Source organism: Nomascus leucogenys, chromosome 8 (assembly GCF_006542625.1).
Source record: "Nomascus leucogenys isolate Asia chromosome 8, Asia_NLE_v1, whole genome shotgun sequence".
Lineage (NCBI taxonomy): Eukaryota > Metazoa > Chordata > Mammalia > Primates > Hylobatidae > Nomascus > Nomascus leucogenys.
The window spans coordinates 19,689,268-19,703,651 of record NC_044388.1 but is presented as its reverse complement, the minus strand read 5'-3'; the positions used below and the strand labels follow the sequence as shown (position 1 = coordinate 19,703,651).

General features: G+C 35.4%; 1 protein-coding gene across 4 annotated transcripts in view; it reads left to right on the top strand.

The window, feature by feature from the left end:
* Positions 1-14,384, top strand: part of ATP2C1 (ATPase secretory pathway Ca2+ transporting 1) — a 154,751-nt gene that overhangs the window by 127,792 nt on the left and 12,575 nt on the right. For 2 of the 4 annotated variants that reach the window (XM_003265403.4, XM_030816836.1), the window contains 8 exons: positions 3,262-3,312; positions 4,248-4,414; positions 6,362-6,430; positions 7,002-7,118; positions 7,920-8,067; positions 8,609-8,704; positions 9,839-9,980; positions 11,523-11,617. In XM_003265403.4, coding sequence (XP_003265451.1) covers positions 3,262-3,312; positions 4,248-4,414; positions 6,362-6,430; positions 7,002-7,118; positions 7,920-8,067; positions 8,609-8,704; positions 9,839-9,980; positions 11,523-11,617 — 885 coding nt within the window. Of the gene's footprint in view, positions 1-3,261; positions 3,313-4,247; positions 4,415-6,361; positions 6,431-7,001; positions 7,119-7,919; positions 8,068-8,608; positions 8,705-9,838; positions 9,981-11,522; positions 11,648-14,384 lie in introns of all 4 variants that reach the window. The other 2 variants (XM_030816834.1, XM_030816835.1) reach the window with 1 other exon arrangement.

The window sequence follows — 14,384 nt, the reverse complement described above, 5'->3', positions numbered from 1 at the left end:
TGCTGGAGCCCATTCTACTCTGTGGGGTGTACTTTTGCTTCAATAAGTTTGTACTTTCGTTGCTTCGTTCTTTTGTTCCTTTGTGTGTTTTGTTCAATTCTTTGTTCAACACACGAAGTACATGGACAACTCACAGTCAAGACCTTTTATTCGCTAACTTATTTTGCAGCTTTTGCCAAACACTTGTTATATTTCAGTGCTGTGTGCTACACGATTAATTTCTGCAGTAATTAGAGTTTTCACTTAGAAGGTTACCAGTATGTTTTGGATATATATGTAACTCAATCTTTTTTTTAAAGACACACTGAGGAGTTTCTGAATGGATTTTTGAACTTTTTTGAAAGAAAGGATATCTCCCAAATATAAATTATGTGATTCGTGATATTTGGATTGCCTAGGGATAATCAGTAATGTGATATTACAGTGCAGCTGAGTCTTTTGTTTAAGAAAATAATACCTGTTTTTATTTAGACCTTTATTAAAAGGAGAGAACCAGGGAACAGTCTTTATGGTAGTACTGAGATATATTCAGTTGTTCATTCATTTTATTTGTATTTATAGAGCGCTGTTGGTATAGGACAGAAATCTCTGGCTTCATGAGTCTTAGAAGATAAATGAATATAATGTTAAATAAGTGCTTAAGAGCACCCCCCGCCCCCCGCAAAAAAAGGGCAAAATTTGAATGATTAGAGAGGGAGATTGAAATTTTTAGATAGTATGACTAGGGAGGGCCTCACTGAGAAGGTACTATTTGACAGAAGGGGGACCCATGTTATATCCGAGGAAAGAGCATTCCAGACAAGGGCAGAGGCTGGAAGTGAGTGTGCCTGGCATGTGTGAGGAACAATGAGGAGGCCAATGTAGTTCAGTCAGGAAAAGATTAATGATAGGAGTGCAGTGAGGTGTGCACTTCATGAGGGACCCGGTAGATAATAAAGGACTTCGGCATTTGTTCTGAGAGAGATGTGAAATCATTTGAGGGTTTTGAGAAGAGACACGTGATGTCACTTCTGTTTTAACAGTGCCACTCTGGCTACTGTGTTGCAAATTGACTGCGGGGAAACTAGGGCAGAAATAAGAAAATCAGTTTGGAGGTATTGGCCCAGAGTGTGGGCAATGATTTTGGAGTAAGGTGGTTGAATTCTGGATATATTTGTGAGTGGAGTCAACAAGATTCGCTGTCAAACTGCTTGTTGGCACATAAGAAAAATGGAGGAATTAAGGATGGCCCCCAAAATTTGGAGCCTCAGCAACTGCACATATGTACTTTTCATTAACAGAGGATAGGAAGGAGCAAGATTGAGACATCTAAGAGGAAGTGTGACGTAGGGATGGGAATTAGTTTTGCTGATCTGGATTTCAGAAGAAATGTCTGGGCTTGAGATAAAAATGCATTCAGAAAAATGCATGTAAGTAAAATCCAAAGCCATGTGCCTGGGTATGCTCACCTGAGGCGTAGGGAATTTTGAGACCTCTTATAGAGAAAGGGACTGAGCCCTGGGGTCCTCCAACATCTAGATATCAAGAGAGACCAGAAGTCTGTACAAGAGGAACAGCCAAAAAGGTAGGAAGACCAGTATCGGTGGTGGTGGAAGCCAAGGGAAGATGGTGTTTCAGGAGGGACTAATCAGCTACGTTAGGGTGCGGCTGAGAGGTTAAGTCAGATGGGAAATGACTGTAGGCATTAGCAATGTGGTGGTGGTGGTGGTGCAGGTCTTTGAAAGTCATGAGTCGTGTTTCACTGCAGTTGTGGTAACAGTATGATCACGGGATGGATTCAGAGAGAATGGGAGACAGCAAGTATAGGCAACTTGCTGAGGAGCTCTGCTCCAAAAATCCTCCCTGTTCCTGTATCAGAATGTTTTCCTTGCCGCTGCACTGTACCATCAGTATACCAACATGTTTCCTCTTCCATTTAAAAAAAAAATAAAAAAAGGGAAAGGGTGGCAGCTGAAATGGGAAGGGAAGAGAAGTGGTTTTTCTTTCTTTTTTTATATGGAAGGGACAACATGTTTTTGTATACTGATGGTAAAGATGTAGCAGTGAGGAAAACATTTTGGCACAGGAGGGAGGAGAATTTCTGGAGTAATGGTCTTAATAGGTAAGAAGGTAGAATCTTTGACCTGCAGTAGATGCATATTCAGTTCATCTGTAGTAAAACCAGAGGTTAGTTCCTGTATACAGATACTGAGTTGGGGGAATTGTGGAAATTCTCTTCTGATTCTGATTTCTCCAAAGTAGGAAGCAAGGTGGTCGGCTGAGAAGGAGGCTAGAGAAAGGGGATAGACTGCAGGTATGAGGAGAGAAAACTAATACGAAATAATCCTCTAGAAGAATAGGAAAGAGAATGGTGTATTATGTATATTGAAATCACCATAACTTGTAAATATTGTTGGAGAGATTGACATGACAGTGAGGCAGAAGTTAAAATCATTGTGAAATGAGGGGTTGTGAACTCTGGAGCAGTGAATGCCTACAGTTAGTGAGTTATAGTTTCATCTGACATTCAGAACTGAGGTTTTATGAAGGGAGAGTAGAGGATACTGTGTTCCACCTCTAGGCTCCCCCGGTGGTACTATTTGAGGAGGTTATAGGGATGGCAGTGTTTTGTGGAAACACTAGGTTAGAGCAAAGTGAAAAAGAGTAAAAAATACAGGGGATTTGTTGGGACACAGTGAAAGGATTGCAGGAGATCAGGAGATGGGGTCAGAAAAAAGGATTAAATATGTATTTTGGAGAGATAAAAATCGTATAAGCAATTTAGAAGTACAGTGGAAGAGAGGCTAATGAGTTAACCTGAGTAAAAGGGAATGAGCAGACACTTGACACTGTAAAAAATGGCTCTACAGACACTGAGAAGCAGCTGCTCTTTATTGCTCCTGAAGACAGAACAAAGGGAAAAGGCTATTTTAGTTGTATGCGAGTGTCATAGGAAACAGACGCAAGAGAATTTTTCCTTTTTTTGTCTTGTCTCTGGAACATTTCAAGAATAAGGCTGTTTTGTCTCCAGAGTTTACACATAATGGTATAAATTGGATGACTTGTTTAGACTGTGTATTTCCTGTGGTACCTTTGGTAAAGATTGAAATGACCATGTCAAATGAATGTCTTAAACATATGGCATATTGCTTAAGCTTGATCTCAGTGGCAAATTAAATACAGCTTAAATTGATGAGTTTTTCATCATTAGTTATGAATGCATGAGTTATTCTGTAGAAATCTTAATATTGAAGATTTTCAGTGTATCTTGTATTTTAACAGGTTGCAGTATTTTACAGAGCTAGCCCAAGGCACAAGATGAAAATTATTAAGGTGAGTGTCTAAGAATCAGATTGTTTTATTTCTGTATACAAAATGCTGCTACTTTACTTTTGTTATGTTTGCATTACAGGGAGTACGGCATCAAGGTCAGAAATACTGTGAAGCAAAACAGTTTTTTTTTTTTTTGTAAGACCTTGACATAGAAACACTAATAGAGAATTTAGTTGGCATAAGATGTAGAAGAAAACTGGAATGAAGTATCTGCAAATACAGCCTTCTTTAAACAGCTAGTATAAAAGAATGTTCTAACTGGGGTCCATAGCCAAGTCATCCCAGTGTAAATAGCAGTAATTAGTTAGAAACTAAATAACTACAGCAAGGAAATAGTGTTGTGATAGTGTGAATAATACTTAAAAGGCTATGATTATTTATATTAATTAGTCAAATATATTTAAAGCAACTGATATAGTATCCAGTAGTTAATGGTCTTAAGTTATTAATCGTGATAGCCAGCCATTGTGTAGTTCAGAGTTTCTCAACCTTGGCGCCATTGACATTTTGGACTGGATAATTCCTTGTTGTGAAGGGCTGCCCCGTATGTTATCGAATGTTTAGCAGCATCCTTGGCCCCTTCCCACTAGGTGCCAGTAACATCCCCCAAATCATGATATCCGAAACATCTCCAAACATTGTCAGATGTCCCTTGGGAGACACAATTGCCCCTGGTTGAGAATCATTGTATAGTTGTTTGAAGAACAGAATTTAGAGGTACAGTTCTCACAGATGGGAATATTAGTAGCAACTTTTTCTAAGCTTTATCTTACTGAGATCTCCATTTATTGAAGTTCATTGAACAATGGGTGGTCTGTATTATTTCTAATCTTAATTATGTGAAAAAAATTAGGGAGGATTTGTTTATTGCTTTGTATGGAAGCAACATTTTTATCAAAATTCCTTCCTCTCCCTTGTCCTCTGCTCCACTCTAGTCGCTACAGAAGAACGGTTCAGTTGTAGCCATGACAGGAGATGGAGTAAATGATGCAGTTGCTCTGAAGGCTGCAGACATTGGAGTTGCGATGGGCCAGACTGGTACAGATGTTTGCAAAGAGGCAGCAGACATGATCCTAGTGGATGATGATTTTCAAACCATAATGTAAGCTTTGTTTCAGTGAATGCCTATCAGAGAATCTTCCCCTATCCTTTCCTGTCCCCCACCCCTAGAGAATTCAACTGGAAAAGAATTAGTATTTAAACATTAGGTAAACTAAGCCATTTTTTAGGGTAATTATCCTGTTTTATGGTCTGAAGAAGATGATTTGTGTGGCTGGAACAGGCATGGTAAATGGCAGGACCCTCATTTAAGAAATATTTGCCAAGTGCCAGCCACATGTCCCCTTTTTCTGGGCACTAATATGATGGTATAGTAATGGCCTTTATTTTAGTTAAATTCAGGTAGTTAGAAATAAGCATATGTATGGCTCTTTTTTTGGCCTTATAATAAATATTGAAAATTATGAAGTTTATATCCATACCTGTTTTTTTATATCAGTAATTTATTCATCTTGCCCTCATTTAATGTTATAATTTATTAAATTTAAATAGCTCTATTTGTGTCAGCTACAGTTTCCAATTGATTTAAGACTCCAGTGTAATACATGGTGGTGTCAGTTTCACAGTGTTCAGGTGGGGATCATGTGAATCCCATTTATTTATTTATTTTTTTGGTAGCCACCTGTTGGATGACCTGAGTTTAGTGATAAATTCCAATTATATGTTCCAGGCTGCTTTATTACTCTGTTTTGGCCTACAGGGAAACATTTGGGAGCTTAGGACTCACAGTATTTGCCAAGCTTTTGCAAGGAAATGAGTTTTTTCTTTCCATTATTATAATTATATAGAAATCTTAGAAGAAATGGGGAGTTGATTAAAAAGCATAGATTTTCCTGGATTCACCTAAATGAATGAGAGAATTTATATGAATCCTTGTAAACCATGTTCTTTATTTAATTCCTCTGCAACATGTGATCTGCTTGATGTGTAGGAGCAACATGTAGCTTAAATTCTATAATTCTTATATATCTCATTGCCATTTAATTCCTGACATGCATTAGTTTAAACCTTTACTCTGCATTTTGTACCACTAAGAAAATTGAGCTTAGAGGAAGGTGAAGAAGATAATCATGGCTGAGCATGGTACCTCACGCCTGTAATGCCAGCACTTTGGGAGGCTGAGGTGGATGGATCACTTGAGCCCAGGAGTTCGAAACCAGCCTAGGCAACATGTCAAAACCCATCTCTCCAAACAATACAAAAAAAAATAGCTGGGAGTGGTAATGTGAGCCTGTGGTCTCAGCTACTCTAGAGGCTGAGTTGGGAGGATTGCTTGAGCCAAGAAGGTCGAGGCTGCAGTAAGTCAAGATTGTGCCACTGCATTCCATCCTGGGAAGCAGAGAAAGACCCTGTCTCAAAAAAAAAAAAAAAAAAAAAAAATCATTTTATGTATTATGAATGTGAAGTATTTTCTCTTGTGTGGAGAAACAATGTATGATTTTAATGTTGGTAATATCTTCTTCAGAATAAGAATTTTAATATTGTGACAAATTAGTTCAGGTAGAGCTTAGGCTTGACTTTAATTCTTTGTTAAAATAAATGTTTCCATATTGATACATGTGTTGTATTAGTTGGAATTTTATTTTATTTATTTGTTTGTTTGTTTGAGACAGAGTCTCACTTTGTTGCCAAGGCTAGAGTGCAGTGGTGTGATCTCGGCTCACTGCAACCTCCGCCTCCCGGGTTTAAGCAATTCTCCTGCCTCAGCCTCCCGAGTAGCTGGGATTACAGGCATGCGCCACCACACCCGGCTAATTTTTGTATTTTTAGTAGAGACGGAATTTTGCCGCGCCATGTTGGCCAGGCTGGTCCGAACTCCTGACCTCAGGTGATCTGCCAGTTTCGGCCTTCCAATGTGCTGGGATTACAGGCGTGAGCCACGGTGCCCGGTTGGAAATTTATTTTCAAAATTAGCTCTACAGTGTTTTAGTATAGATACATTTTTATATGATAGTATTTTCTCACTTCATCTTTATTTTTTAAATTTCAGGTCTGCAATTGAAGAGGGTAAAGGGATTTATAATAACATTAAAAATTTCGTTAGATTCCAGCTGAGCACGTAAGTTTGCAAGAAATTTGTCACCATAGGTCTTCTGGATAAATTATATGAAAAGTAGAACTTAAGCAGAATGCCTAGAAACTTCTCTGCCTTATATTTCTGAGCATTGTGCATATGTCAGTTTTCCAAAAAGAAAATTTATTGTATTCTGAAATTTAAAATGGCATGATAAATAGGTTGTAAATGTAACAATTAGATGTCTGTATCATCAAAATATATAAATCTTTGTGATTTATTTAATAGCTCACATCTCATTGTTTCCTCTTGGTATCTTTTTCCAAAAGTAGAAGGGGTATTGTGTAGTCAAAAAACAGTTACCAAAATATTGTTGAAACTATCATGCAGATATAAAAATTCTTTATTTGTTCCTGTTGTCTAAACATCTTGAAAATCCTTTGTTAAAATACTCTTAGCTTTAAAATGTCCACATGAATGAAGAATAGTTCACTTGAAACAGTCTTCCTTTAAAAGCATAGTAGTAACAACAGATTTTTAAATGCTAAAACAGTGTTATCATAGAATCAACAGATTTACTATGCTGATATTTTTAAATGACTCTCTTTTTCAACAGGAGTATAGCAGCATTAACTTTAATCTCATTGGCTACGTTAATGAACTTTCCTAATCCTCTCAATGCCATGCAGATTTTGTGGATCAATATTATTATGGATGGACCCCCAGCTCAGAGGTACGAGTTTTTTAACTGCATGAGCTGGAAAGACAAGGAATGTGTACTACCCTGATAATTAAATTTTAAAACTTGATTTATGGACAGTGTTGGAAAACTTTGCAGCAAATGTTTTAACATTTATGTTATAAATTGTGTGATGTGTGTATTTTATTAATGCTTTTTGAGTGTTCATGCAGTGTAGATCTGAGCCTTTCCACTGTTAAATGCCTAGCCTAAGGTTGAGAACAGATCAGGAATAGGTGCTAACCCTGTCCTCAGGAAGTAAGTAAGCCTTTTATTTCTAAGAATTGGATATAATGGAGAAATTTCTGGGTTCAGTGTTATTAGCTAGGTTCTGCTGTCAGTTTTAGAGACTTTGGGAAAGTATTAGAGGACCTGAGTGTCATAACTTTTTAAAAAAATTTAATAATAATGGGGTAGTTGAGTGATAGATGTCATTTGGCCACTCCAGCAAATTATCCCAGTTAAAACCTCTTTATATGAAAGATATTTCAAAATTCAGTTGGTAAGTCATGTATTTCACACCGTATTTGAAATAGGTAAACTTACATGTAAATGAATTGGATGGTTTTTTGAAAGTTGATTATCCCCTATCAAATTGTGCCAAACAAAGAGGAGAGAAAAAGTGACAAAATCAGTGGTTATTTTTGCGTAATCAGCCAGCGTTTTATGATTCAACGTTTTGTTTCTATAAGAAAGCATTTAGTTTGCTGAATAATTGAGGTTAGTGAGGTTGTGAAAGTAACACATCCAAACCTTAAAACTTGAAAGTAATGTATTTTTCTGTTTATTTTTAAGCCTTGGAGTAGAACCAGTGGATAAAGATGTCATTCGTAAACCTCCTCGCAACTGGAAAGACAGCATTTTGACTAAAAACTTGATACTTAAAATACTTGTTTCATCAATAATCATTGTTTGTGGGACTTTGTTTGTCTTCTGGCGTGAGGTATATTTACTGGCCAAGCTGCTATATTAACATGAATTCTATATATCTGATAGGATTCTTGGTTATTTTGATGGGTTACCCAGAAGGCTGGGAAGTTAAGGGAGCTCTTTTAGTGAAAAATATAAGAACATTTTAAAAGAGTTTGATTTCCATCTTTATGGGTAAATAAAATTATTGATTCATGTATTAGAATAAATCTGCAGAGAAGTATCAGTTACAATAAAAATACATGAAAATTTAGAGAGAAGTTAGAAAATCTGAGTCTTAAAATCATAGAGCTACTTTATTATTTTTAAATAATAACAGTATTTTAATATCTAATACATAGTTCATGAGAAGCTTTTTTTTTTACTTTTCATTATGTAGATTACAGCTGTTCACTAGGTGATTTATAGGAAATTTGGGTAGCTTTTATGTTTCATATGTTAGGCTAAAGCTATTTCTTCCTAATGGAAAGAAAATGTTTATTTTTTTAAAAAGCATGCGATTTATCCATTAAGTTCAGCCACTGAAAAATAATTTTGTTACTGCCTCTTGACAGCTACGAGACAATGTGATTACACCTCGAGACACAACAATGACCTTCACGTGCTTTGTGTTTTTTGACATGTTCAATGCACTAAGTTCCAGATCCCAGGTATGTTTAGGTGAACTTAGTTGATTGACTTGACTGACTCACTTGAGTAGAGTGCTTTCTAATAAGTAGGCAAAGATTATGGGTTTTTAGCTTTGCTTAATTTTGTAGCCACAGATTGCAGCCCCAGACACAGCCTTCTTATAAACATGTGCCATTGGTCACAATGAGGATGGGGCATTTGTGGGAGGTAAGCTTTATGTCTGACTAGAACATAAAAGTATTAATAATTCACAGGTGTTGTCATCTGGGTTTAGCTGGCTATAGCTATAAGATAGATCGTGGTTAACATTATTTGAGCATAGAACAAACCTCATAGGTTCTGTTGAGATTTTATTAGTCTCATTTTAAAAGACAGTATTGCTAGGAGTACAAGAGCAGTTTTGTGCCTGTTTTTTTTCCCATCACTCCTGTCATTGTGTCAAAGCTTAGGACATTCTAATTTTGCTTTTCTTCCCATGTTGTATCTTAAGGTGTGACTGCTGCTTCTTGGTCTAAGTGTTTTGATAGAAAATAATGGGCTAGAGCTTTGTGGTACTTTTTTAGAGCATATTGTCCTTAAAAACTAGTTTCATTTGAGGCATGACTGTTCATTTCAGCTTTAAAGCACTTTATGAATCCTTAACTATATTACCATTTGCCATGCTAGAACTTCTGAGTACCGTGAATTCTCACTAATTGACCAATTTTTGAAGAAGCTGTAATATTTATTTTTTTATGAAAAGTAGTTTTACTTTTTCAGTACACACATAATTAGGTCCATTCTCCAAGAAAGGATTTTAGATTATCTACCTTAGTGAATGTATAGAAATGATATAGCAAAATACAAATAAAGTTTCTTGATGTCTGGGATGTTAAAAGAAGGTTTCTTTTCTTTCTATGGTCTAAATTATATAGTGTCACTTTTTTTTAAGTAAACCTTTTGTTGATAAATAAAATAAAAGCTACTTTAATATTTACTTTTATTCCATCTGAATTATTACAAAACAATGGTAAAATTTAAGAGATTTCATAGAATTGACATTGCACAATTCAGTGATAAAGTGATACTGCTTATTAAAAATTAGAAGTGAGTATAATAAAGAAGTTATTTCTGTGACCAAGGAGTAATAATTGAACTTTCTGCTCTGCCAACAGACCAAGTCTGTGTTTGAGATTGGACTCTGCAGTAATAAAATGTTTTGCTATGCAGTTCTTGGATCCATCATGGGACAATTACTAGTTATTTACTTTCCTCCACTTCAGAAGGTTTTTCAGACTGAGAGCCTAAGCATACTGGGTAAAGAAAACATTATCTTTATCATTTATATATTTTAGATAAATGTGTTTGTTTTAATTTTAAATTCTTTTAAAATAGCAAAATAAGTAACTCACTTGATTTGAAAAAGGAGTCTATTTTTTCACTTGGGGAAGCTCAGGGGAATTACTCTCCTAACTCCAGGGTTTTGGTTTTTGCTTTTTTATAGGTTATCAATTGTTATAAAAATAATATTATGTGATTCTCAAATATAGCAAATCAAAACTTGCTCTAGAGTATAGTTTATAACTTTTTATGTACTACGCCATCTTGTATGAAGAGAAAACTAGACTTAATCTCCCTGAAAACCAAGTTGCTCTCTTCTTTAAAGTTAGAATTTTCAGTAAACTAATAATTTCATTATTCTTTCTTGTTTGTACATTCTAATTTCACAAAATGTCAGTCTGACCCAAATAGCAGAATGTTTTATAAAGACTATTTGGAAATTACACATTATTCTTACGTTATCATTTATTAAATGTATAATACAGTGCATTTAAAAATTAGTTTTCCTATGTAAGTGTGAGGAATGATATATTTGACAGTAATGCTATCCTTTATTGAGTTCTCAGTTTGGGTATTTATGAAAAGGAGTTATACAGTGTTACTGTATTTTTTGTTATAAGTTAAAATTTACCTTAAAATTGAACTAGTTGAATTTCAGTATTTTAAGTCCATATTCACATTGCTTCCTCTTTTTAAAAAAATGGCATTTTAAGGAAACATCTGCAATTTTCCAAGCAGTAAATAAGAATTGAGATAGTGTGGATACTGTTGTAAAGACAAGTCTTCTATGCTTTGAAATAGAACATATTAACGTCAAATTTTTAATCTTCAGATAGGCATTTTCATTCAAATTGTCTACTACTGTTGGTACAGTACTTTTTTAAAGGGCTGTGTGATCTATGAAATAAACTCCTTTTGTTGGTGTTACTATTAAAGGCTAGCCACATAAGGTTTCAGGGAAAGTGGTCAGAGGACTTGGGTTCTAATTCTGGCTGCTGCCTTTCCTAGTTATATGACTTTGGATAAGTCATTTAATATCTTTTTTTCTTTTCTTATTTTTAACTGAGGGTGATTGTGCCTGCCTTATGGAATAGTTGTGAAACAATGTATTTGAAAGCTGTGGTGGCCAGGCGCCATGGCTCACACCAGTAATCCCAGTACTTTGGGAGGCTGAGGCAGGCAGATCACTTGAGGTCAGGAGTTCAAGACCAGCCTGTCCAAAATGGTGAAACCCCATCTCTACTAAAAATACAACAGTTAGCCGGGTATGATGGCACATGCCTGTAATCCCAGCCACTTGGGAGGCTGAGGCAGGCGAATGGCTTGAACCCAGGAGGCAGAGGTTGCAGTGAGCTGAGATCACACCACTGCATTCCAGCCTGGGCAGCAGAGCAAGACTTCACCTCAGAACAACAACAACAAAAAAGTTGTGTTAAAATGCTGGAAAAATGTAAGCTATTAAGCTTTGCAACTGTAAGTTTCAAAGAAATGTAAAACCCAACTTATTTTCTCTTGCAGATCTGTTGTTTCTTTTGGGTCTCACCTCATCAGTGTGCATAGTGGCAGAAATTATAAAGAAGGTTGAAAGGAGCAGGGAAAAGATCCAGAAGCATGTTAGTTCGACATCATCATCTTTTCTTGAAGTATGATGCATATTGCATTATTTTATTTGCAAACTAGGAATTGCAGTCTGAGGATCATTTAGAAGGGCAAGTTCAAGAGGATATGAAGATTTGAGAACTTTTTAACTATTCATTGACTAAAAATGAACATTAATATTAAAGACTTAAGACTTTAACCTGCTGGCAGTCCCAAATGAAATTATGCAACTTTGATATCATATTCCTTGATTTAAATTGGCTTTTGTGATTGAGTGAAACTTTATAAAGCATATGGTCAGTTATTTAATTAAAAAGGCAAAACCTGAACCACCTTCTGCACTTAAAGAAGTCTAACAGTACAAATACACTATCTATCTTAGATAGATATATTTTTTTTATTTTTAAATATTGTACTATTTATGGTGGTGGGGCTTTCTTACTAATACACAAATAAATTTAATCATTTCAAAGGCATTCTATTTGGTTTAGAAGTTGATTCCCAGGAGTGCCATATTTCAGCTACTGTATTTCCTTTTTCCTGTAATGTAAGCAGCTCAGATACCATGTGCTGCCATTTTTGTATCAAGTTTTTTGCACAGGATGTGACCACTGTCAGATCACTGTTCTTTTCTTTCTTTTTGTGATTGAAAAGCCTATACTACAATTTGAAGTAAATTTTTGTTTTTCTTAGTAAGTGTAATTGGTTGCTTTATTTTTATTTTAAAAAGGTATGTCTTTGGTTTGGCAGAATTAATGCAGGGCTATCAAGTGGTATTCTAGGGTAACAGTGTCCATAATTAACATTTAGTCATAGAGTCAAAAACATTTAAGACTGATTGGGTTGAAGTTTATAATAAATTATATTAACATGTCTTCCTTTTTGAGTTAAAAATAACTATATACTTTGTCAAATATCATTTTGTCATCTAAATATAAATCCAAATACCTCAGCTAAGTAATTCTATTATTTTTACTATTATGTATGTTTTTAATCATATTTCTTAGGAAGTATAGGCTACTAGACTTAGAATAAAAAGTCCCCAAACCCCCCAAACAAATGATTAATGAACCAGAGTATATGTGGAAGATTCTTTGCTGGCCTTGCTCTGTGTGTATCTGAAGCTTCTTTGGCCTAGATTTTAGCACAAACCTGAGTATATCTCTTCTACTTTCATCATATGTTCTGTACCTTCTTTTTGTTTCATTGGGCATGCTAGGGAAATAGGTGGATTTTGTGTGTAATGCCATCAGTTTTCTTAAAAGCTTGATGAGGTATAGGTCATTTGTTTTGAGTATGTGGGCCAGAAATTTAAAATTAGAAATTTGTTTTTCTGTTGAATATTTCTATCTGTAAACAAAAATTGGTCCCAATTCTTACAGGTTTAATCCTTCTTGAAGCTAACAAGTTTTGTCTTTTATAATCTGTCAGGATGAACCACTCCTTAGCTTTTATCCAATATTAAACTGCAAGTGTTAGCACTGAAATATTGTCATTGATAGGGAAAATATATATTCTTTGAGTCCTTGTTACTGAGGCAGTTGAGTGTAAGGAGCTGGCTGCAGTTTATTCTACTTAACCCTTTAAGGCTGAATTGTCAGATGTACATTGTTCCATGTCGTTAGAGGGAACATGGAAGCCATTGTCTAATCAACTCTATCATTAGTGACTTGATGTCTCATACCTTAATTTTGTAATGATTTTTATTCTCTGTTACAAGGACTTGAAATACATATTAAATGCACGTTAATCTTTTGCTTTGCATTTTAGGTTCAGATTATGACTTGATTGAAATAAATGTGCCTATACATTCATTTGCTTTGTACTATAAAAATAAAAATGATTTCTTAAATTAATGACATCCCAGTGGGGACTATTAGCATTAAAATTATCCATATGGATGCTGAAGATACAGAAATTAAAATTATCCATATGGATGCTGGAGAATGCATAGTACACAGAATCTATGATTTAAAAAGAAGTTGAATGTACAGTACAGATCCAGATTGCAATTTTCCATAATATATTAATCCAAGTTGACATGGATGATTTAAATGGGCTAGTATCTAAATTTTAAATTTTTACCCCATTTCCTAATCCTAGGACTTGCTAAAGTCCCTAAGAATACTAACTTACTTGATGTTTTTCCCTGTTAGACTACCTTATGGAGTTATTTGGCCCCATAATGGCTAAACATCAGGGAAGAAAAGAAAAGAACTTAAAATAATTCACTGATTAGGTAAACAGTTCTGAAATGATCAAAACTGGCCACACAGAACAAGGCTGAACATGTTGTGTCACATTTGTGCTGGACATTGCATGACCCAGAGATGAAACAAAAGTGAAACCATGAAACCCAAAGACCCTCCCCTCTCAGGATACAGGCTTTATTTATATAGCAGTAACACCCTCACAAGAATAAGACACATTATTTACCTGCCATGCCCATGTAGGGTATGTATTTTACATTGGTAGTCTTTTTTGAGATCACTTAAGTTTTGGTCTCATTGATATACTATATAAGTAAAGTAAGTATTAGTCACACTTAAAAATAGTTTCTCACTGAAATGAATTGGAGGCAAACAATAAACATAATATTTAGGAAACTTAATTAACTTTACCTTGCGTTCTGCCTCTGTCACTTGGCAATTCACTTCCGCATATGACTCACCCATGAAGTTAGATGACGAACTGGTTATCTTTTCATTACATTTTTTTAGTACCTGGAGTGTGCTAGACGTAGAACGATAATGGCATCCCTGCCCTATAGGAGCCCATGAA